This window comes from Ranitomeya variabilis, chromosome 2 (genome assembly GCF_051348905.1).
Source record: "Ranitomeya variabilis isolate aRanVar5 chromosome 2, aRanVar5.hap1, whole genome shotgun sequence".
Taxonomy (NCBI): domain Eukaryota; kingdom Metazoa; phylum Chordata; class Amphibia; order Anura; family Dendrobatidae; genus Ranitomeya; species Ranitomeya variabilis.
Window position 1 is genome coordinate 1,089,749,860 of NC_135233.1, and position 22,462 is coordinate 1,089,772,321.

At 43.4% G+C, this 22,462-nt stretch overlaps 1 protein-coding gene across 1 annotated transcript in view; it reads left to right on the top strand.

The window, feature by feature from the left end:
* The window catches only part of KIF13B (kinesin family member 13B), a 158,273-nt gene extending 136,639 nt beyond the window's left edge, over positions 1 to 21,634 (top strand). The window contains exons 37-40 of the mRNA XM_077291729.1: positions 1,162 to 1,295; positions 17,735 to 17,800; positions 19,458 to 20,433; positions 21,203 to 21,634. Coding sequence (XP_077147844.1) covers positions 1,162 to 1,295; positions 17,735 to 17,800; positions 19,458 to 20,433; positions 21,203 to 21,492 — 1,466 coding nt within the window. The 3' untranslated portion in view covers positions 21,493 to 21,634. The remainder of the gene's footprint in view (positions 1 to 1,161; positions 1,296 to 17,734; positions 17,801 to 19,457; positions 20,434 to 21,202) is intronic.
* The last annotated feature ends 828 nt before the right edge of the window (positions 21,635 to 22,462 follow it).

Sequence of the window (22,462 nt, forward strand, 5' to 3'; positions counted from 1 at the left end):
ACATGTGACCTCTACCGCCGATCACTGACTGCTGTGGTCAGCAGCGATGCTCTGTGTAGACATGTGACCGCTACTGCCAGTCACTGACCTCTGTGGTTAACAATGATGCCCTGTGTACACATGTGACCTCTACAGCCAATTAACGGCTTCTGTGATCAGCATTGACATGTCGTATACACATGTGACCACTGCAGTCAATCAACAGCCTCTGTTGTCAGCAATGCTTTACCATATACATGTGACTCCTGTAGCTAATCATTGTCATTTGTGGTCAGCCACTACATCCCATATACACATGACCACTGCAGCCAATCAACGACCTCTGTGGTCAGTAATGATTTTGTGCCTACTCGTGTGACCGCTACAGTCAATCACTAGCCTATGTGGTCAGCAATGACATCCCATGTACACATGTGACCACTGCAGCCAATCACTGGCCTCTGTGGTCAGAAATGACGTCCTCTCTACAAATGTGACTGCTACAGCCAATCAACGGCCTCATTGGTCAGCAATGACATCCAATACACACATGAGACCACTGCAGCCGATCTCTAGCTCCGGCAGTCACAGCACCGAGACCATTATTTTGCAACTTACCTTAAAAATAGTTTTGTTTGTTTCTTTCGCCTGTGAGCTTAAAAATTAACAAATTCATCTGTACTCACTGAAGACCGGATGCAGCGGTGACGTCCCGAGTACACCACACGTGAAAGCTGCAGCCAATCATTGGGCTTAGCATTGATCCTGATGTGGTCAAGTCACCACCACTGCAGTCAGTCAAAGTCCAGGGAGCGCGTCAGAAGCGTCGCTGGAGCAGAGGAAGGTGCGTAAGGTGGAGTTTATTTTAAATCTAAAGCCTATGGTAGAAAAGTAATATTTATTGGAAAACCCCTTTAATAGGTGAGTAAAGCTTCGTTTCTTATTTTATGGCATTCCCCTCCAAAATTAACTTTTTTAATCTTTTTTCTTGATCCCGACGATCTTCTTAACCTCTGCACCAGAAATATTTGGTGTAAACCAGGGTTACCAATTGTCAATATATTCATAGGCAGACCCTATTTAGGGGTTGTGGCCATTTTTGGGTAACATCGCACCCTTGAAAAATCCTGTAGCTTCCAGCATTTAGACATTAATTGTGACATTCTTTTTCTTTTGTGGCAGGTCATGAATCGTCAGTATCCTCCTACCTAAGTCCTGTCAAATCCTTCGTGCCTCAGATGCCCAAACTCCTTAAATCTCTCCTTCCTCAGCGGGATGAGAAGAGCAGACAGCCGGGATCCATGGCGGCTCCTCAGGTAATGGTGGCCCCTGTCTGGAGTGGTTTGGAGGCCCCTGCCCGGGGTGGTCGGGCGTCCCCTGCCCGGGGTGGTCGGGCGTCCCCTGCCCGGGGTGGTCGGGCGTCCCCTGCCCGGGGCGGTCGGGCGTCCCCTGCCCGGGGAGGTCGGGCGTCCCCTGCCCGGGGCGGTCGGGCGTCCCCTGCCCGGGGCGGTCGGGCGGCCCCTGATCGGCAGCAGATGTCGCCCGTAATCCGCCCGTACTTTGTATTCCTCGCACCGTGTGACGGCAGAGAAGCCAATGTTCCCCCGTATAAATTACATTTACATCCTAAGAAGCAAAGTCAAATTTATGACCATCAATTACTGCCGGCTGGTTCCCTGCCAAGTATGAGACAGGACTGGGCCGACTCCTCCTGCCGTATCCCTGAGAATCCGAAATATATTTATTTATGGTAATTCTGAAATATCCGCAAAAAATGCCCCAAAAGTCAATCCCTTAATATAATATAATAAAGGGGGATGCTTCCCTAAGTATATCTCTCACAGCTCCTCTCTTAAAGGGAAGCCATCATCGAAAAATTACCTCTTCTTTAAATCAGGTTTTTATATGAAATTTATTTTTTTTTTTTTTACTAGTTTTTGTCAATTATTTTTTATCCATACCACAATATTAAAAATAAAAAATTTGAAATCTTGCAGTTCTCACACCGGCCACTAGGGCTTTTTATTTATTTTTATTTTAGAGTTCCTGTGGTTTCTAGAAATTCACATGTAGATGGAAAAAAACTCTGACCCCATCTGTTGTATTAATGCATCTAGTGAGTGTGTGCTAAATGACAATCTGAATGCTGTATATAGAGGTGTTATCAGTCATTTTACAGGAGGAGGAGGTGAGCTGTGATATCACCTATTGTGAATGGTTGATCCTGTGTTATCTACTGTATATAGAGGTGTTATCAGTCATTGTACAGGAGGAGGTGAGCTGTGATATCACCTATTGTGAATGGTTGATCCTGTGTTAACCCCTCTATATACAGTAGATATCAGTCATTGTACAGGAGGAGGAGGAGGTGAGCTGTGACATCACCTATTGTGAATGGTGGATCCTGTGTTATCTACTGTATATAGAGGTGTTATCAGTCATTGTACAGGAGGAGGTGAGCTGTGACATCTATTGTGAATGGTGGATCCTGTGTTATCTACTGTATATAGAGGTGTTATCAGTCATTGCACAGGAGGAGGAGGTGAGCTGTGACATCACCTATTGTGAATGGTGGATCCTGTGTTATCTACTGTATATAGAAGTGTTATCAGTCATTGTACAGGAGGAGGAGGTGAGCTGTGACATCACCTATTGTGAATGGTGGATCCTGTGGTATCTACTGTATATAGAGGTGCTATCAGTCATTGTACAGGAGGAGGAGGTGAGCTGTTACATCATCTATTGTGAATGGTGGATCCTGTGTTATCTACTGTATATAGAGATGTTATCAGTCATTGTACAGGAGGAGGAGGTGAGCTGTGACATCACCTACTGTGAATGGTGGATCCTGTGGTATCTACTGTATATAGAGGTGCTATCAGTCATTGCACAGGAGGAGGAGGTGAGCTGTGACATCACCTATTGTGAATGGTGGATCCTGTGTTATCTACTGTATATAGTGGTGTTATCAGTCATTGTACAGGAGGAGGAGGTGAGCTGTGACATCGCCTATTGTGAATGGTGGCTCCTGTGGTATCTACTGTATATAGAGGTGTTATCAGTCATTGTACAGGAGGAGGAGGTGAGCTGTGACATCACCTATTGTGAATTGTGAACCTTTTATCCGGCCCCCGGTCAGCTTGTGCTGGCAGCTGTGTCTTAATGGCTGCCGACCCATTCATTTCTTCTTCTGCAAGCTCGCAGTGTTTACTACTGAACGCTGAGGCGCGTGCCTAGATTATGTCCTGACACCATTGCCAGCCTCAGGACGTACTTTGTGGGCGGAGTTAGTGCACAGTTTGTACTGCCCCGAGGGATTGTCTAAATAGCTACAGTGGGTGAAATAAGTATTTGATCCCTTGTTGATTTTGTAAGTTTGCCCACTGACAGACATGAACAGACTATAACTTTAATGGAGGGTTAATTTTAACATTGATAGAATATCAAAAATAAAATCCAGAAAATCACATTCTATAAATTATATAAATTTATTTGCATTTTGCAGTGAGAAATAAGTATTTGATCCCTCTGGCAAACCAGACTTAATACTTGGTGGTAAAACCCCTGTTGGCAAGCGCAGCAGTCAGATGTTTTTTGTAGTTGATGATGAGCTTTGCGCACACGTCACGAGGAATTTTGCTCCACTCCTCTTTGCAGATCATCTCCAAATCATGAAGATTTTGAGGCTGTCGCTTGGCAACTCAGAGCTTCAACTCCCTCCAAGTTTTCTATGGGATTGAGGTCTGGAGACTGGCTAGGCCACTCCATGACCTTAATGTGCTTCTTTTTGAGCCTTTCCTTTGTTGCCTTGGCTGTATGTTTTGGGTCATTGTCTTGCTGGAAGAATCAGCCACGACCCATTTTTAATGTCCTGGCAGAGGGAAGGAGGTTGTCACTCAGGATTTTATGGTACATGTCTCCATCCATTCTCCCATTGATGCGGTGAAGTAGTCCTGTGCCCTTAGCAGAGAAACGCCCCCAAAATATGATGTTTCCACCTCCATGCTTGACAGTGGGGATGGTGTTGTTGGGTCATAGGCAGCATTTCTCTTCCTCCAAACACTGTGAGTTGAATTAATGCCAAAGAGATCAATTTTTGTCTCATCTGAGCACAGCACCTTCTCCCAATCACTCACAGAATCCTCCAGGTGTTTATTGGCAAACTTCAGACAGGCCTGCACATGTGCCTTCTTGAGCAGGGGGACCTTGTGGGCACTGCAGGATTTTAAACCTTTAAGGCGTAATGTGTTACCAATGGTTTTCTTGGTGACTGTGGTCCCAGCTGCCTTGAGATTATTAACAAGTTCCCCCGTGTAGTTTTAGGCTGACCTCTCACCTTCCTCATGATCAAGGAGACCCTACGAGGTGAGATTTTGCTTGGTGTACCAGATTGATGTCGATTGACAGTCATTTTGAATTTCTTCCATTTTCTATGGTTTTGTAGCCCATTCCAGCTTTGTGCAGGTCTATAATCTTGTCCCTGACATCCTTAGAAAGCTCTTTGGTCTTGCCCATGTTGTAGAGGTCAGAGTCTGACTAATTGAGTCTGTGGACAGGAGTCTTTTATAAAGGTGACTATGTAAGACAGCTGTCTGTAATGCAGGTAACTTACAAAATCAGCAAGGGATCAAATACTTATTTCCGCCATTGTAAATGGCTCTTGGCAGAAAAAAGATTCCCCACCCCCGGCCTAGAAAGACGACCAGTTGTATAGAGCGTCTCTCGCTCTGGAGGGACCTGTCTTATCCTCATTATACAGACAACCATGTTGGGCCTAGGAAATGCCTAGTAAATTTCCCCTATGGTGGCGCTATAGGCAGATTGAACACATACTACCTGGTTTCCTTACTGGTTGCAAGTCTGTTTCATATAAAGGCAGTCTACTCTACAGCAGAGAGAACTTCCTATGTATTTACAATGGACTTGAATGGTTTCCCCAAATGAATAACGAAGTGATTACAAGGATCCCCGAAGTACAACACACTGTAGAAGACCAGAATGATAGGAAAGATTTATCTTTTCTTGAGGGGAGTGCTGAAACAAGTCTGAATAGTATAGAGAGGTAGCCAACTCTACAGCAGAGATGAATTCCATTGTGTCTACAATGTACTTTGAAGGTTACCATGAATCTGTAACCAAGTGATTACAAGGTTTCCTGAAGTACAACACCTTGTAGAAGAACAGAAGGATAAGAAAGATTTCTCTGTTCTTCAGGAAGTAGTGAAACAAGTGTGTATAGAATAGAGAGGCAGCCTACTGTACAGCACGGAGAACTTTTTGTGTTTCTACAATGCATTTGACTGATTACTCTCAATAAGTAGCCATACGAATGCAAGTTTACCCTGTGGAAGGCATTAAGAATTGGAAAGATTTCTCTTTTCTTGTGGTGAAACAAGTCTGTGCAGTATAGAGATGCAGTTTACTGTACAGCAAAGAGAGCTTGCATTGCATCTACAATGTACTTGTACGGTTACCCCGAGTATGTAGCCAAGTGATTATAAGATTACCTGAAGTATAATAATCTGTAGAAGACAGAATAAGAGGTTTCTTTTTTTTCTTGGAGGAGAGTGATGAAACAAGTCTGTAGTATACAGAGGCAGTCTACTGTACAGTATTTACAATGACAAATGCCCCACGTTATTACTTGTCTTTGCCGTTTTCTTCTATGTGACTAATTAGATGATTTTTAATTATCTCGCTTCTCGCTAGAGCTTTTGAGCAGAAAAAGGGACAATAGCAGAGCAAACGAGATCAAATACTTCCCGCGGAGCAGTTCTAAAACAGGGACCAACTTAACTTTTACTTTTTTTTTTCTTTTTAACTTTTAGTCCTTTTTTTTTTTTCTCTCTATTTTTGGGATGGGGGCTTTGAGCTAAAACAGAGGGAAGCAGGCATTTTAGTGTTAAATCCCAAAATAGTCTGCCCCACATAGCATCTATCAGAAATCTAGGTTGTCTTAGCGATTTGGGACCAATTTTTGGATGGACCCAAGGGGCGGGAGGAGGGGATGTGACCTGTATCCACATCGCCGCGGGATCAGAGATCCCAGAACCTTTTTTTTTTTTTTTTTAGAGCGTTACTTTTCTGAAACCTGTTAAATATTTCTTACTTCTCGTTAAAAAAAATAAAATAAAAATAAAATAAATAATGTGAAGTTAAAGATCAGGGCAGCGGGAGCCCTTAAGAAAGCTCTCGTCACTTTATTACTGGCGTCGTTAATGTCGTTGGCCCCGGGGGCGATGTAGCTCGCGCTGCGGTGTAAGCACATTTGGTAATTATAACATTTCCATAATGTTGGCCTTGTGTCTACTTAAAGTATAATGTGCGGTCTGCGCGGGGTCACCGGCTCCGGAGTGTTCACTTTTAATAAGAGCGGGCCCCTAATTAGAGATGATTGCTTTACAAGGTGAGACGGTAAATCTCGGAGACGTCGGAGCCGCAGCTCCGGACTCCTGTGCCGGTCATGTCTACATATATATATGTGCTTAATTGTCCGCTGACGGATGAGCCGTACAAATGACTGATGGGCTCTGGGCCGGGGTGGAGGCTCGTTCCGGAATCGGCAATGACAACGTTCCTTTAAATTTTCTTCTTTTTTTTTTTGTTCCTGGAAGAAAAGAGTCTTAATTAGAGGTAACGATTATTTAGAACTGGGAAGTTTTGTCATTGGCAACGCAAGGCTTCTACTACTTAGTTTTGACTTTTGGTTTTTTTTTTCGTTTCTCACTTTTTGAGTTTAAAAAGTGGTCGGATAAGGTGTTATCTGAGCATGCTCGGGTGCTAAGTGTGTCTTTGGCGTTCTCGAATAACATGTTTGAATGCCCGCGGCTGCATGTTTCGCGGTTCTTCGACAGCCACAACACATGCAGGGGACCTGTTCGTTAGCCAATCCTTGCATGTGTTGCCGCTGCCGACTTCTTGACTTAACGGCGCAGTCAGGCGGCTATATAAATCAGACTGAGGTCGGTCTGGCCGGTGGATCTCCCAACCGGAGCTCAGATAAATGGTAAAATAAATAGTAAAATAAATAATAAAATAAATAAGTAGTAAAGCAAATAGTAAAGTGGTAAAATGAATAAATGGTAAAACAAATAGTAAAATAAGTAATAACATTAAAATAGTAAAATAAATAAATAGTAAAGCAAACAGTAAAATGAATAAATGGTAAACCAAATAGTAAATAATAAATAAAAAAAACTACAATAAGTAAATAGTAAAATGGTAAAATGAATATAAATGGTAAAACAAATATAAAAATAACTAAATGGTAAAATAAATAATAAAATAGTAAAATAAAAAATAAAACTAAAATAAATAGTACAATAAATAAATAGTAAAGCAAATGGTAAAATGATAAAAAAATGGTAAAACAAATAGTAAAATAACTAAGTGGTAAAATAAATAATAAAATAAATAGTAAAGCAAACAGTAAAATTAATAAATGGTAAAACAAATAAAATAAATGGTAAAATAAATAAATGGTAATAAAAATGGTAAAGTAAACAAATGGCAATGTAAACAAATAGTAAAATAATAAATACTAAAATATTTATTTACTTTTTTTTATGTTTGTTAATGTCCTGCAAAAAAATAAAAAGATTTGAGAAGGAAAGCTTTTTAGCATTTGGTTTTACAATGAATTTTGTTGACCCAAGAGTCCTTGGAATACCCAAATGATGAGTTTTTCCGGGATAGAGCCATTAAAAAAAAAAAAATAAATAAAAATGTAATTTTTGCCCAAATACTTCCGTAGTGATTTTGCCTTCACTCCCCGTCAGTGGTGACGTACGATCATGTTTGTACATTCACAACACACAGACTTGCAAGTGCCATTAAAAGAACTCTTGTTGTACAAAACCCCTTTAAGTGAGGCACTGAGCGCGGCCACATCTGCCGATGAGTCGTTTCTAGGCCTTTAAGCTCTGCTTCCTCTCTCCGCGTCTTGCTCCTGTCTGAAGCCCGCTGTCTGCTGCAGATCTCCGAGGACGGCGCTGCCAAAGTCATTGCTTATCTAATAAACTGCTAGCCTGCGATTCTCCATTAGCCGGGTCACGTCGGGCCGAGAAGATGGAACCACCGGTTCTGGTGTGGTCATTCTCTGCAGGACTACAACCACCTTCTTTGCCTCCTTTGTTTTCGCGGCATCGCAATAATCAGGTTAATAGGGAGGTGCCAACACTTTTGCAGGCTCCTGGTTCAGCCCAACCAGTGATTTAGGGCTCTGAGCGCAGACAGATTGCTGTCTTGCACTTTTCTTTTATATTAAGGTTATTTCTGTGTTTTGACAATGACGTGATTTGTGCAGTAAGGAATTAATGACGGGTGAAAGTAAATGACACTAATGTCATCCATCTCCAGCCGCCGGGCCCTACCTCACTCACATCTATTACAGTGACAGGCGCTTCCGCGAGGTGAAGGATTAACCCCACATTAGTGATACTTGCAACGTCAGGTGGATCTTATCAATTCTTCCCGACATCCAGGTTGAGTAGCGGCTGGAGACTTTGGGTTTTAATCCGTGCAGAATTGCCGGTTCTCTTCTGCGTGGATCTTCTGGATCCTCACTCTCATACTCAATTACGTGCAACGATTTGCAAGCAACAGTACGAAACTTTCCTTAAAAAAAAAATAAGTCAAGCAATCGGGAGGTAGATATTATTTGCTCACTGGATGATTTCACAAACTCCCCTCTCCCGCTCTCTGACCACAACCTTCTTTCATTCTCTATCAAGAACTGCCATCCCGCTCAGGTCACCCCCACTTTCCACACTTATAGAAACATACAGGCAATTAACACCCAGAAACTTATGAAGAACTTGCAGTCCTCATTGACCCCAATCTCCTCCATCTCATGTCCTGATTCTGCTCTGAAGCATTACAGTGAAACCCTGCAAAGTGCCCTGGATGAAGCTGCACCTCCTATACATAGAACAACTCGACACAGACGGCGACAACCGTGGCACACGCTGCAAACACGTTTCCTGCAGCGGTGCTCCAGGTGCGCCGAATGTCTGTGGAAAAAATCTAATCTACCCGAAGATTTCATCCATTATAAGTTCATGCTAAAAACATACAACTCTGCCCTTCACCTCTCCAAACAAACCTATTTCAACACCCTCATCACCTCGCTGTCCAATAACCCTAAACGTCTCTTCGACACTTTCCAGTCCCTACTCAACCCAAGAGAGCAGGCCCCAACCACAGATCTCCGCTCTGACGATCTGGCCAATTACTTCAAAGAAAAAATTGACCACATTCGACAGGAAATCATCTCCCAATCTCTTCATACCATGCACTGTCCTCCCTCCCCCACTGCATCTAGTTCACTCTCTGACTTTGAACCAGTTACAGAAGAAGAAGTAAGCAGGCTCCTTGCATCTTCTCGCCCGACCACTTGCACCAGTGACCCCATTCCGTCACATCTCCTCCAGTCCCTTTCCCCGGCTGTCACGTCTCACCTAACAAAAATATTCAACCTTTCCCTCACTTCCGGTATTTTTCCCTCCTCATTTAAGCATGCCATCATACATCCATTACTTAAAAAACCATCCCTCGACCAAAATTGTGCCGCTAATTATAGACCTGTCTAATCTTCCCTTCATCTCTAAACTCCTGGAACGCCTGGTCCACTCCCGTCTTACCCGCTATCTCTCAGATAATTCTCTTCTCGACCCTCTTCAATCTGGCTTCCGCTCTTTACACTCTACTGAAACTGCCCTCACTAAAGTCTCTAATGACCTACTAACAGCTAAATCTAATGGTCACTACTCCATGCTAATTCTCTTGGATCTCTCTGCAGCATTCGACACTGTGGATCATCAGCTCCTCCTCACTATGCTCCGCTCCATCGGCCTCAAGGACACCGTTCTCTCCTGGTTCTCCTCCTATCTCTCTGACCGATCCTTCACTGTATGTTTTGCTGGTTCCTCCTCCTCTCACCTTCCCCTTACTGTTGGGGTTCCTCAAGGATCTGTCCTAGGCCCCCTCCTCTTCTCTTTGTATACTGCCCCTATTGGACAAACAATCAGTAGATTTGGTTTCCAGTACCATCTCTATGCTGACAACACCCAATTATACACCTCTTCTCCTGATATCACTCCGACCTTCTTAGAAAACACCAGTGATTGTCTACCGCTGTCTCTAACATCATGTCCTCCCTCTATCTGAGACTGAACCTGACAAAAACTGAACTCCTCGTGTTCTCTCCCTCTACTAACCTACCTTTGCCTGACATTGCCATCTCCGTGTGCGGTTCCTCCATAACTCCAAAGCAGCATGCCCGCTGCCTTGGGGTCATCCTTGATTCCGAGCTTTCATTCACCCCCCACATCTGATCACTGACTCGCTCTTCTTATCTGCATCTCAAAAACATTTCTAGAATTCGCCCTTTTCTTACTTTCGACTCTGCAAAAACTCTTACTGTCTCACTTATTCATTCTCGTCTGGACTATTGTAACTCTCTACTAATCGGCCTCCCTCTTACCAAACTCTCCCCGCTCCAATCTGTCCTGAATGCTGCTGCCAGGATCATATTCCTCAGCAACCGTTACACCGATGCCTCTACCTTGTGCCAGTCATTACACTGGCTACCCATCCACTCCAGAATCCAGTACCAAACTACTACCCTCATCCACAAAGCTCTCCATGGCTCAGCACCACCCTACATCTCCTCTCTGGTCTCAGTCTACCACCCTACCCGTGCCCTCCGCTCCTCTAATGACCTCAGGTTAGCATCCTCAATAATCAGAACCTCCCATTCCCGTCTCCAAGACTTTACACGTGCTGAGCCGATTCTTTGGAATGCACTACCTAGGTTAATACGATTAATCCCCAATCCCCACAGTTTTAAGCGTGCCCTAAAAACGCATTTGTTCAGACTGGCCTACCGCCTCAACGCATTAACCTAACTATCCCTGTGTGGCCTATTAATAAAAAACAACAACATAATCACGTTCCTCCATCATGTTCTCATACACTTTATGCAGTTAATAGCCTCTGTGTCTGTACTGCTACATACTTAGGCAGTTAACTGGTTCATGCAGCTTTACATGAACACCCGAGCCTTACACTATGGCTGGTCCGAATAACTAAAGCAATTGTTACCATCCACCTCTCGTGTCTCCCCTTTTCCTCATAGTTTGTAAGCTTGTGAGCAGGGCCCTCATTCCTCCTGGTATCTGTTTTGAACTGTGATTTCTGTTATGCTGTAATGTCTATTGTCTGTACAAGTCCCCTCTATAAGTTGTAAAGCGCTGCGGAATATGTTAGCGCTATATAAATAAAAATTATTATGATTATCTCACTATGGAAGTATTCTTCTGCCTTCTGGAGGAGAGCCAGTTTGCATACTTTTCCCCAGGGATCATTGCCTGTTGGGTATTTTGCCTCCACTGAAGCTTCAGAGAGACTGGAAGGGATGTATCAGTCTACATGAACTGTAAACTTTCACCGATTGACCCCAGAACTAGGCAGTTGTGTCCCCCATTCTCCACTGAACTGCAAGACCCCGGCCAGGGGAAGATAAATGGTCCTCTGTGCCATAGACTTACTCCGCTACCGCGATCTTGCAGCCAATGGAAAGCCGGGCATACAAGTCCTTATTCTTACTAAAGGTGGGGTCCAAGTCGGGATCTCGCCTTCTTCACAGCATCCATATGCGTTTATGGGGGATCTGGACAGGACAAGCTTAGTTCTGTATACGTGTGGCTGGAAGTGTAGACGTTTCCTTTAATGTTTTCTTGTAATAGTACAAAAATGTATATCTTACCTAATTTTCAAAGTTGCTATTTTAATTGCATGTGAAAAGTTAACGGGAAGCCAAAGAGGCAAAAAACTAGAGACTTGTGTATGTGCAAGAAGCCTGGGTGACTCTGACCATATAGCTCAGTACCCATTAAAAATGACCATTGAAACTTTGAAAATCCTTGGCCTATCTGCAAAAGGAAGGAAAGGTCGAGAGCAGATCACTGTGGGTCACTTATTCCTAAGGCGAGCCACCTTGACCCAGCTTCAGTCGACCATCGGAAGTCTTGAAGTTTTGGGGCCTTACAAAAATTTCTTGATGTTTGTTTTAATTTTTATCCTAGAAACATCAAAAGTTCTCTTACAATGCATTTTCCTTTATCCAAAATCAGTCTTTCCTTATTTCAATTAAATGTCTTCTTCTTCCCAAAAGGTCCTCAGCTCGGCATCCTCTTCTTCAAGAAAACTATCCAACCAAGGGTCCCTCCCAGAAGGTGCTAAACCTATTTTTTTCTTCCCTAAGTGTCCTCGCTAGTATCCTCCTCATCTTAAACATTTCTAACTCCGTGTCCTTTTCATCTACAAAACTTTTCAAACCAAGTTTCCTCTTCTTCCCAATAAGATCCCCTACCTAGTGCACTTTCTTTGGCAACCTTGTCACCGGTGTCCTTCCCAAAAAAGTTCCTAACCTAAAACATCTCACCAAAGTGTCCTGCTTTTCCTAAAGGGTCCTCAGCCTAGTGAAACCCTGCCAACCAAGTGTCCTCTTTGTCCTCAGCCTTTCAAGTTTTTTCTTCTTTTAGTTTAGGTCCTTGCCCAAGTAACTTTTATTTTCTACCCAATGGTTCCTCTAGCAATTGCCCTCTTGTTTTTTTTAAATCCTGTTATCCAGTTATTCTCCTCTTTTGGGTTGGTTACCCTAGTTTTCTGTTTTTTTGTTTTTTTTTTAAATAATTTTTTTTACCAGGTTTTGTTTTCTTATTAATTAGTCCTCAGTCTAGGGTTGAGCAGATCAATTCATGGGAATCCAGTCCGGCAACCAGGTTAGTGGTACCTGGCTAAATGGGTGGCCCTCAAATCTGCTGCCTTGATGACATTGCCCCAGCCCTGATGAATGCCACACCAGGACTAGCTGCTGGGTACCACTGACCTGGACCAGGGCCCCGTGAATCGATCCTCCCATATCTACCTAGTACCCTACTTAGTGCCACATTTCCTTCTTCCCAAAGGTTCCTCAACTTCCTAGTTCTTCCATCTACTTTCAACCAAATGTCTTCTCAATAGATTTTCAGCCTAGCATCCTCTACATTTTTGTGTATTTTATTTTCTCTTTTCATATCCTAATCTGTATTTTTTTCTAAACAGAAATATTGCAGTTCTCACTCTGGACACTGTGGCTTTTCAAAACACCGATTTCCTTTTCTATATAGAAGACTTTTCTGACTTTGCACTACAGACAGGATTACAATGGCCGATAACATCTCTATACACAACCAATAACACAGGATCCACCATTCACTACAGTGGCATGTAAAAGTTTGGGCGCCCCTGGTCAAAATGACTGTTCTTGTGAACAGTTAAGCAAGTTGAAGATCAAATTATCTCAAAAGGGCTAAAGTGACATATGACATTTCCTTTGTATTTTAGGCAAAAATATCTATTGTTTTTAAAATTGCAATAAAGGAAAATGGGCTAATGAAAAAAATTCAGACACACTTAAAAATTTGTGTTCTCAGATAACTTTGACCAAGGTTTCAGACCTTAATTAGCATGTTAGGGTTATGACTTGTTCACTATCATCGTTAGGAAAGGCCAGGTGATGCAGATTTCCCAGCTTTGTAAAAACCCAGCCTCCTCTAACTTTGTGCCAAAAAACAGCAGCCATGGGTTCTTCTAAGGAGCTGCCTAGCAATCTGAAAATGAAAATGGTGGTGGCCCACAAAGCAGGAGAAGGCTATAAGAAGATAGCAAAACATTTATCAAGTTGCCCTTTCCTCAGTTTGAAATGTCATTAAGAAATGGTTGTTACCAGGAACAGTGGAGGTCGAGATAAGGTCTAGAAGATCAAGCAAAATTTCAGTGAGAGCTGCTGGTAGGATTGCTGGAGAGGCAAATCGGAACCCCCGCTTGACTACAAAAGACCTCTGGAGTTGTGATACATTGTGCTACTGTTCAAAGACTCTGGCACACATATGGCCTTCATGGAGAGTCATCAGAAGAAAACCTCTCCTGCGTCCTCACCATAAAATTCAGCTTCAGAAGTATGCAAAAGAACATCTAAACAAGCCTGATGCATTTTGGAAACAAGTCCTGTGGACTGATGAGGTTAAAAATAACATCTCACATACCATTAAGCATAGGGGGTGGATCAATCTTTTTTTCCTGTTAAAAAACTTTTACACACCACTGTAGATATCACAGCTCGCCTCCTCCTCCTGTACAGTGATTGATAACACCTCTTTACACAACTGATAATACAGAATCCGCCATTCACAATAAGGCTAGGTTCACATTGCGTTAGGGCAATCCGTTTAGCGCTTGCGGATTGCGCTAACGCAATGTTTTTGTAGGGGCCGCGTTCAGGGGTCGCGCTAACGTCCCCGCTCTCGCAGATCCCCGATCTGCGAGAGCGGGGAACGGACCTCGGGCGCGCCGCGGACGCTGCAAGCAGCGTCCGAGGCGCGCTGCAAAAGAACGGCACATCGCTAGCGCGAGCCGAAAAAGGCACGCGCTAGTGATGCGCTACAGGCAAAATTTACATTGCTGTCAATGGGTGCGCTAACGGACCCGTTGCACGGCGTTAATTGCGACATTTTCGCCGTGCAACGCTGTCCGTTAGCGATCACCCACTAACGCAATGTGAACCTAGCCTAAGTGATGTCACAGCTCACCTCCTCCTGTGCAATGACTGATAACACAGGATTCACCATTCACAATAGATGTCACAGCTCACTTCCTCCCCCTCCATTCACAATACACTTGCACATGTTCATTATATGCCTCAATACAAAAGTCAGTCTGTTGCTGCTAATTGATGTACATGTGGTTTTCCTGAAGGAGCAGATAATATAGGTCTAGAATAGCCCCAATGGCCGGTGTGAAAATTGAAAGATGTTTATTTATTTGGATCGTGATATAGAAATATAAAAAATATGCATTTAACATAAAATACTTCTTTTAACAGTAATTCATTTTGTGACCGCATTCCCGTTAAATCTTTTGCCCAAAAGTTCTTCAGCCTAATATCTTTATCTTGGAAACCTTGTCAACCCAGTGACTTCTCCTGTAAAACCTTTTCAACCCAGCATCCTTCTTCTTCTTTTTTTTGGAAACATTTCCATGTTTCATCCTCTGTTTCAAAATAATCATAAACCAGGGCTTTTAATTTTTTGTTGTTCCACATAAACTTCCTAAATAACTAGGTCATTGCCCTGGTACCCCCTTCTTTTTCTAAACCCTTTTCAAAAAAGTGTCCTCTTCTTCCCAAACGATCCTGAGTGTAATGGTTTCTTCTTGGGACCCCTATAAACAAAATTTTCCAATCTTAGTTCCTCAGCCCCGCGACCTCTTCTGTGCCCGCCCCGCGACCTCTTCTGTGCCCGCCCCGCGACCTCTTCTCTGCCCACCCCGCGACCTCTTCTCTGCCCGCCCCGCGACCTCTTCTCTGCCCGCCCCGCGACCTCTTCTCTGCCCGCCCCGCGACCTCTTCTCTGCCCGCCCCGCGACCTCTTCTCTGCCCGCCCCGCGACCTCTTCTCTGCCCGCCCCGCGACCTCTTCTCTGCCCGCCCCGCGACCTCTTCTCTGCCCGCCCCGCGACCTCTTCTCTGCCCGCCCCGCGACCTCTTCTCTGCCCGCCCCGCGACCTCTTCTCTGCCCGCCCCGCGACCTCTTCTCTGCCCGCCCCGCGACCTCTTCTCTGCCCGCCCCGCGACCTCTTCTCTGCCTTCCCCGCGACCTCTTCTCTGCCCGCCCCGCCACCAGTCTCATCCTTGTTCCCCCCGTCAACCTCTTAACTTCTTTTTCTTGGAACCCCATTACACCAAATGTTCCCTCTGATTTTTGGAATCTTTTACCACCAATGATTCTCGTCTTCCCAATGATTCCTCAGCCCAGTAACCTCTGATTTTATGAAACCCCACTAACAGTGTCCTTTTTTTCCCCCAAAAGGTCCTCCGCTTTTAGTAGCCTCTTTTTTTTTTTTTTTTTTTTTCTTGAAACCTTTCTAACTACATGTCGTCTTCTGCCAAAAATATCCTCTACCAAGTCTCCACTTCTTCTCAGAAACCTTTTCTAGCCTCGTTTAGCCCTATATCCTCTCACCTTAATGCCCCCTTCCTCCATAATTTACCTACCCAATGTCCATTTTTTGCCCCTAAATCACCTCGACCAGGTGTTGACTCCTCAACTCTACCCAACGTTTCCTTTCTTTTCGTGGTTTATGTGTTTGTTCTATAATTTGTATATAATATGTAAAGATGAATTGCACAATACAATAATTGATGTCCTAGTACAGGAAGGACTCTCATTATTCCACTAATGACCGTAAGATGCTCATATTTTATCTGGACAACCCAATTAAGAAAAATTAAAAAAATATATAGGAAAAACTAAAATATGATAATAAATTCCAAGACGAAAAATAGATTTTTTTTTTTATTCCCATGCTAATTCTTTTTGCCTGCGTCTCCCAGCAAATACCTGGTTAAACCCTTTAAGAGTTACCAGTCTCATCTTTCCCTCCATTTCCTTTGACAGCCCCTATAATAGACGTCCTTAACCTTATTTATAGAGCGATCAGGTGGAAATAGACCTTGCTCTTCTCAGCTTTCTGATGGCTTCAATCCAGGAGGGACCCGTAAAGAGCCGCTTGTCGGAGCATTATGTCTACAGACATGAGATATGTGGCGATTCGGGCTGAGCTAGCGGTGATGTCCTGTTCCGCCACAGTGTGGCCATCACTGCTTCTGTAATATATGGGCAGATGCTCGGAACTGATGGAGAGCCCGGCATTTCCGAATACCTCGGCCCTATTACCTTTCCATTTGTGTGTGTTGTGATTGTGTCCAAGGGAGAAATTCGGCAAAAATGATTAAGGTGAACCCAAAGATGATGGGCTCCTAGACCAACGTTTAACCAAGTCAAGTTGTGATTTTAATGACTAACATTTTTTTTATCTGGGTTATTGATTGATTTGTTTATTTAAGAATGTATTCTTTTTCTGTTAATTTTTTTTTCTATTTATTTTTATTCTATTTATTCTTTTTATTCTTTTTCTGTTTGTTTTCTTTTTTTTATTCATCTGTTTATTTTTATTCTGTTTTTTTTCTTTTTATTCTTTCTCTTTATTCTTGTTTTCTTTATTTGTATTCTTTTTATGTTCTTATTTATTCTTTTGCTCTATTTTTATTTTTGTTTATCTTAATTTTTTTTATTCTTTTTTTCTTTTATTTTATTCTGTTTTTAATCTTGTCATTCTTATTTGTATCTTTTTTAAATTTTTATTGTTTATTCTTTCTTTGTTCTCTTTAATTCATATTTTTGTTATACATTTCTCATTATTTTAATTTTATTTGTAATATTTTTGTTTTTATCATTTTTTGCAGCTCTTTCTTTAAGGTTATACTTTTACCGTATTTAATTATACGTCTACCCCTTTTTTTTTTTTCCTTTTTTTATTATATGTTCCAAGGACCTCAGAGAAATGTAGAGCAATAGTTCAATCCAGTTTGTACTTTCTTTCTTGAGATTGGGAAAGTTTTTAGAGGAAATTCTGTTGCAAATCCTGATGTGTTGGCAGGAAAAAGGGTGCAGCAAATTTTCCTTACCACATCGATGCTGAGAAAAAAAAAGCACAATAAAAAAGCAACATGTGCACGTAGCCTTAGGGTTTATAGAGCATTCTGGGAGTTGTAGTTTTTTTTTCACTGGTGACATTCGCCAAATCCTCACATTGCCTTATTCTAGTCTACGAATGTTGGATACTCTTCCATATTTTTTTGTTTTTCCTTCTAGCCTGCCGTCCCCCGGATTGTAGTCCAGTCGGCCAGTGTTGATGACGGTGCATTCAAGCCTAAGCCGGTAAGTGATCACTGGTGGACAACTCAACGTGGTCATCTAAAGTCATACTAATATAGAGATTCGTTGGGGGGGGACGAGTTAGGCTAATTTATGGGGGGTGTAGTGTAGCGGGCGGCCGGGGACACAGAGACACACACACACACACACACACACACACACACACACACACACACACACACACACACACACACACCCCCCCCGTGCGGCCCCTCGTCCATCATTTTGGCAGTAATTGTATATCGGAATGAAGACGCCCCTGTTCTTTGAAGTTTTGGCTTTTACGAACAGTTGAATTTCCAGGTCATGTCAAGCCCCCTCCCTGGCGCGCGTCCCCCATAACTCTGCACTCTGACAGACAGTATTGATTACCCAAGTTTAGTACATGTTGCCTCTGGGAAATAGATCTGAGAAATGGTCTGTTTAATCTCAGAAGCTGCCTCTAAATTCTTCACCTGTAAATTGACAGGCCCCAGGAAAATGGAGGGCGGTGGGGAAGGAAATTTGGAAGCGAAAAATAAATCTTTGGCAGCCGGTTGAAAATCCATGATTTATCCCGGCCTTAAGTGCAGCCAAAGAACTGCTAGAGACAAATAGATCACTGCAGCCCTCCAGCTGCCATAAATCCTGCCGTCTGAGCAGCGAGAGGACCTGGCCTGTCCCATAAATCAGACTTCAAGTAAATATTAGGAGCAAAAAATATTCCTTGTGCAGAGTTTGTCCTTTTGCAAAAGGTGATGGGCATGTGTCCTCTGCTGTGCGCCATTAACACTTCACAGTCTGGACCACACTAGGTGACCTATAATGGGTGTTTACCACCAAACCCTCCTGACAATGACCGGCCACACCATACACAATGGCCGGCCACACCATACACCTATAAGCGCTCAACAAGACCAGGTGCAAACATCCGTGCCATATTTCTACATGGATAATGCTGGACTGATAGATCTATTAGATATAAGGTGTAGACATAGAGGATGGAAGATATTGGGTGGATAGACGATGGGTGAGTGGATATTAGGTACATGATAGATGGATGGAGGCTGAAGGGCTGGATGGAGGCTGAAGGGCTGGATGGAGGCTGAAGGGCTGGATGGAGGCTGAAGGGCTGGATGGAGGCTGAAGGGCTGGATGGAGGCTGAAGGGCTGGATGGAGGCTGAAGGGCTGGATGGAGGATGAAGGGCTGGATGGAGGATGAAGGAATGGATGGAGGATGAAGGGCTGGATGGAGGATGAATCGATGGATTGATTGACTGGGGAAGGATGGACCGACTGGGGAAGGATGGACCGACTGGGGAAGGATGGACCGACTGGGGAAGGATGGACCGACTGGGGAAGGATGGACCGACTGGGGAAGGATGGACCGACTGGGGAAGGATGAATCGATGCATGATGGGTAGATATTGCCTGGATAGCTTGGCATTTCATATGACAGATAAATATAAGAGATTCTGAGAGAGATAGTGATGTGAGATGGGTATATGAATAATTAGCTGGATATTAGAGAGAAATTTGATGGCTAAATAGATAGTAGGAATGCTCAATAATTTGTAGACTCGCTGATTTGCACTCTTTGGTCTATTGGAAACCAAATGCTACCAATGTTATTACTTGTAAATTCGATCTTTTGACAATTTTTTCTTCCTCCCCTCTCAGGTTAACCATGACGAATGGGCTGGTATTAGGCAACCAGTGATTGCTCGTTCCCCGATACAAGATAAGAGAAGTGACAAGTCGCCTGCAGTGCCTTCCCAACCAAAAATCTGTGATTCTCCAGTGCAAGAGTCCCAGGAAGGACCTCCAAGCCCACTAAGCGAAGCTTCCAGTGGATACTTCTCTCATAGTGTCTCCACAGCCACACTATCGGAGGCTTTAAGTACAGGGATTGAAGTGCCTACAGGACAAACACCAAGTCCTGTGGCTACCGATATTAGCTTGGCTACGCTAACTACCTCCCAGGAGCCTGAGAAAAACGAAACGGGCAAATCAGAAACGGTGTCTGATCAGTATCTTTCCTCAAACAAACCTGAAGCTCAAAAGGAACTGGAGAAACCAAGAAACTTGAATCATAAGGAATATCATGACCTAGGTTTTAGCAACACTAACGGTAACAAGCCTCATCCAAAAACATCAACTGTAGATGTCGTTAAGGTTTTTTCTGGAGGACATGCAACTGTAGACCTCTCAAAAGATGTTTTTTCCCAAGACAAGCTTCCAGCAACAAGCCACGGAGTCTCCAAGGAATCTTCTGTTCCACCTCTTATCACTGATCCAGTCCAAAGTAAAGCTGTAGCATCACCTTTCAAAATCCGGAAGGTGAAAACTTCCGAGCTTAAGTCCTTCACACAGATGCTCGGAGAAGAACTGGTAGAACCACCAAGCTTGGAGAAGGTGGCGGGAACAGGAACCAAGTTAAAGGAGAGTCTGGAAAAGATAAACAACCAAGTCGGAAGTGCTGAAGACCCATCGGAAGCAACATCTGACTCTGAGGAATCTCAGGAGGCTCCAGAGTGGTTGAAAGAGGGTGAATATGTGACTGTCGGGACCAATAAGAATGGTATTGTGAGATACGTTGGGCCTGCAGACTTTCAGGAAGGAACATGGGTTGGCGTGGAGCTTGATGTTCCTGCTGGTAAGAAACTTTATTCTAAGGACCTTACTTTGACACCCCAACCGGTAACATTCCCTACCAGGTCCCGTAGAAGTTAGATTTTTGGTGGATTTCTATAGAACGTCTACTGCCGCCTTTAGACCGATGAGTAATGAGGTGCAGGTACATGATGTGCGCATACACTAAAAAAGTATTTTTTTTGTACAATAAATCAAATTCTAATCTACCTCTTTGGGCGTCTCGAGAATCCTAATCTGGCCAATTCTCTCTCTGGGTGCCATAATCTGATTAATCCTTTTGTCTGGAATACCCCCTTTAATCATTTCTCAAGTGGATAGCTGATAAGGTGGGTGTCCCAGCCCTGAGACCCTCACTGATCCGTAGACACAGTTGCCGGCAAGATCATGGCATGGGGTTGTTTGACTGGAGCATTGGTTGAGTCTACCCGCTAATTGTACTTTCAAGATGTATAGCACAAATGTAGACAGTCGAGGGTAGCGCTGGCTGTATCTTACAGTACCATAGATTCAGGCAGAAGCACAGGATTCTCCACTCTTTTCAAACTCCTCATTGCATGTGGTGGGTGTCCCATTGGATGAATGGCAACGTAATCGAATTGGCAAAGAGTTCAACTTGACACAATATATTGTAAATATTTCCTTCTGTGTCGGTATAGTAGCTCTTGATGTCACACCCTGAAGACCAACAATCTCTAACAATTTTTGATTTTACTTAAGCAAAGGGTCTGTTCCTCAAGTCATTATTTTCTTCTTTTTTTTCCCCGCCCCAGGCAAAAATGATGGCTCAGTCGGTGGTAAGCACTACTTTAAATGCAACCCAGGTTATGGTGTCTTGGTAAAACCCAACAGAGTGAAGAAAGCCATCGGTGTGGCTCGGAGAAGAAGTGCCGGGTTGCGCTTGCAGGGAGGAACTCCTTTAGAAGACCGGAAAACTGGGAGCTTGTCTGGATCTGCTGGAAACCTTGCAGCATTGACTGCCTTGGCCAAACCAGATAGAGCCGCAAACATAAAGGCGGATGCCCGGAAAAAGACGGAGAACAGGAAATCCTGGGCGAATTAATGTATAACACACTACATGATCTCTAATGACTGTCATTGACTAAGTCATCTTCACTACTCATTCCGTGCTGTTCTTGCCGGTACGGCTGTATAGAAAGTGACGGTACGGCAGAACTGGTACGGTATTTGATCTCCACACTGGTGACCAAGGCTCGGCTCGGATTCAATGATGGATCTCATGAGGCAGAATTGAGAACCATCCATATTTCTTTTCTGACCGAGCCAGTGAGGTGTGGAGGACCTCCCGAATGCTTTTCTCCACCATGCTTACTCGATCTTTTCTTTCAACCATCTTAAGTTCTACATGTATATATGTGTATGTGTAAATATGTCCATATTGTATGATTTTAGGGCAGGCATCCCTTACATGATCCTGCACGACCTATCAGACCAACATTTTGACGACTTCTTGGTTTTGTTGCATTTGCAATCTGGCAAACCTGACGAAAGGGAAAATAGGCTGGGACCAGTCACATCTGAGTCTACGCGTCTGTGAATATAGTGGGTTATGAATTTTTGGAAAGTATAATGTGCAATGAGAAGCAAAGGCAGTCCTGTCATGTATGTTGGTCAATGTCCACTACTGCTTCCCTGTAGACCCCATGTACACTTTTTTTTTGTGCACGTTTCTTGTATTTTGTGATTTTTGGGGATTTTTTTTTTGCATGATCCCACTGCTACCACCAATGTTAAGAATCATTCTCGCCTTTGTTTTGTGTTTGCACCTAAGTGTATTTTTAGAAAATCTGAGTAATAATTCAAGTGGCTTAAATGATGATGTTCCCCCACCCTACCGAAAGGAGATAGACTGGTTGCTGTGGATTTAGGGCCTGACAACCACAGTCTGGTGACCTATTTCGGTCAATTAGTCTGTCTTCGATAAATCAGGTCTTAAGCTTAAGGCCAGATGGACACTTTGACGTGAGAAGCTTGGAGGTGCTCATTCCATTTTTTTCTCTTACTGCCATAGT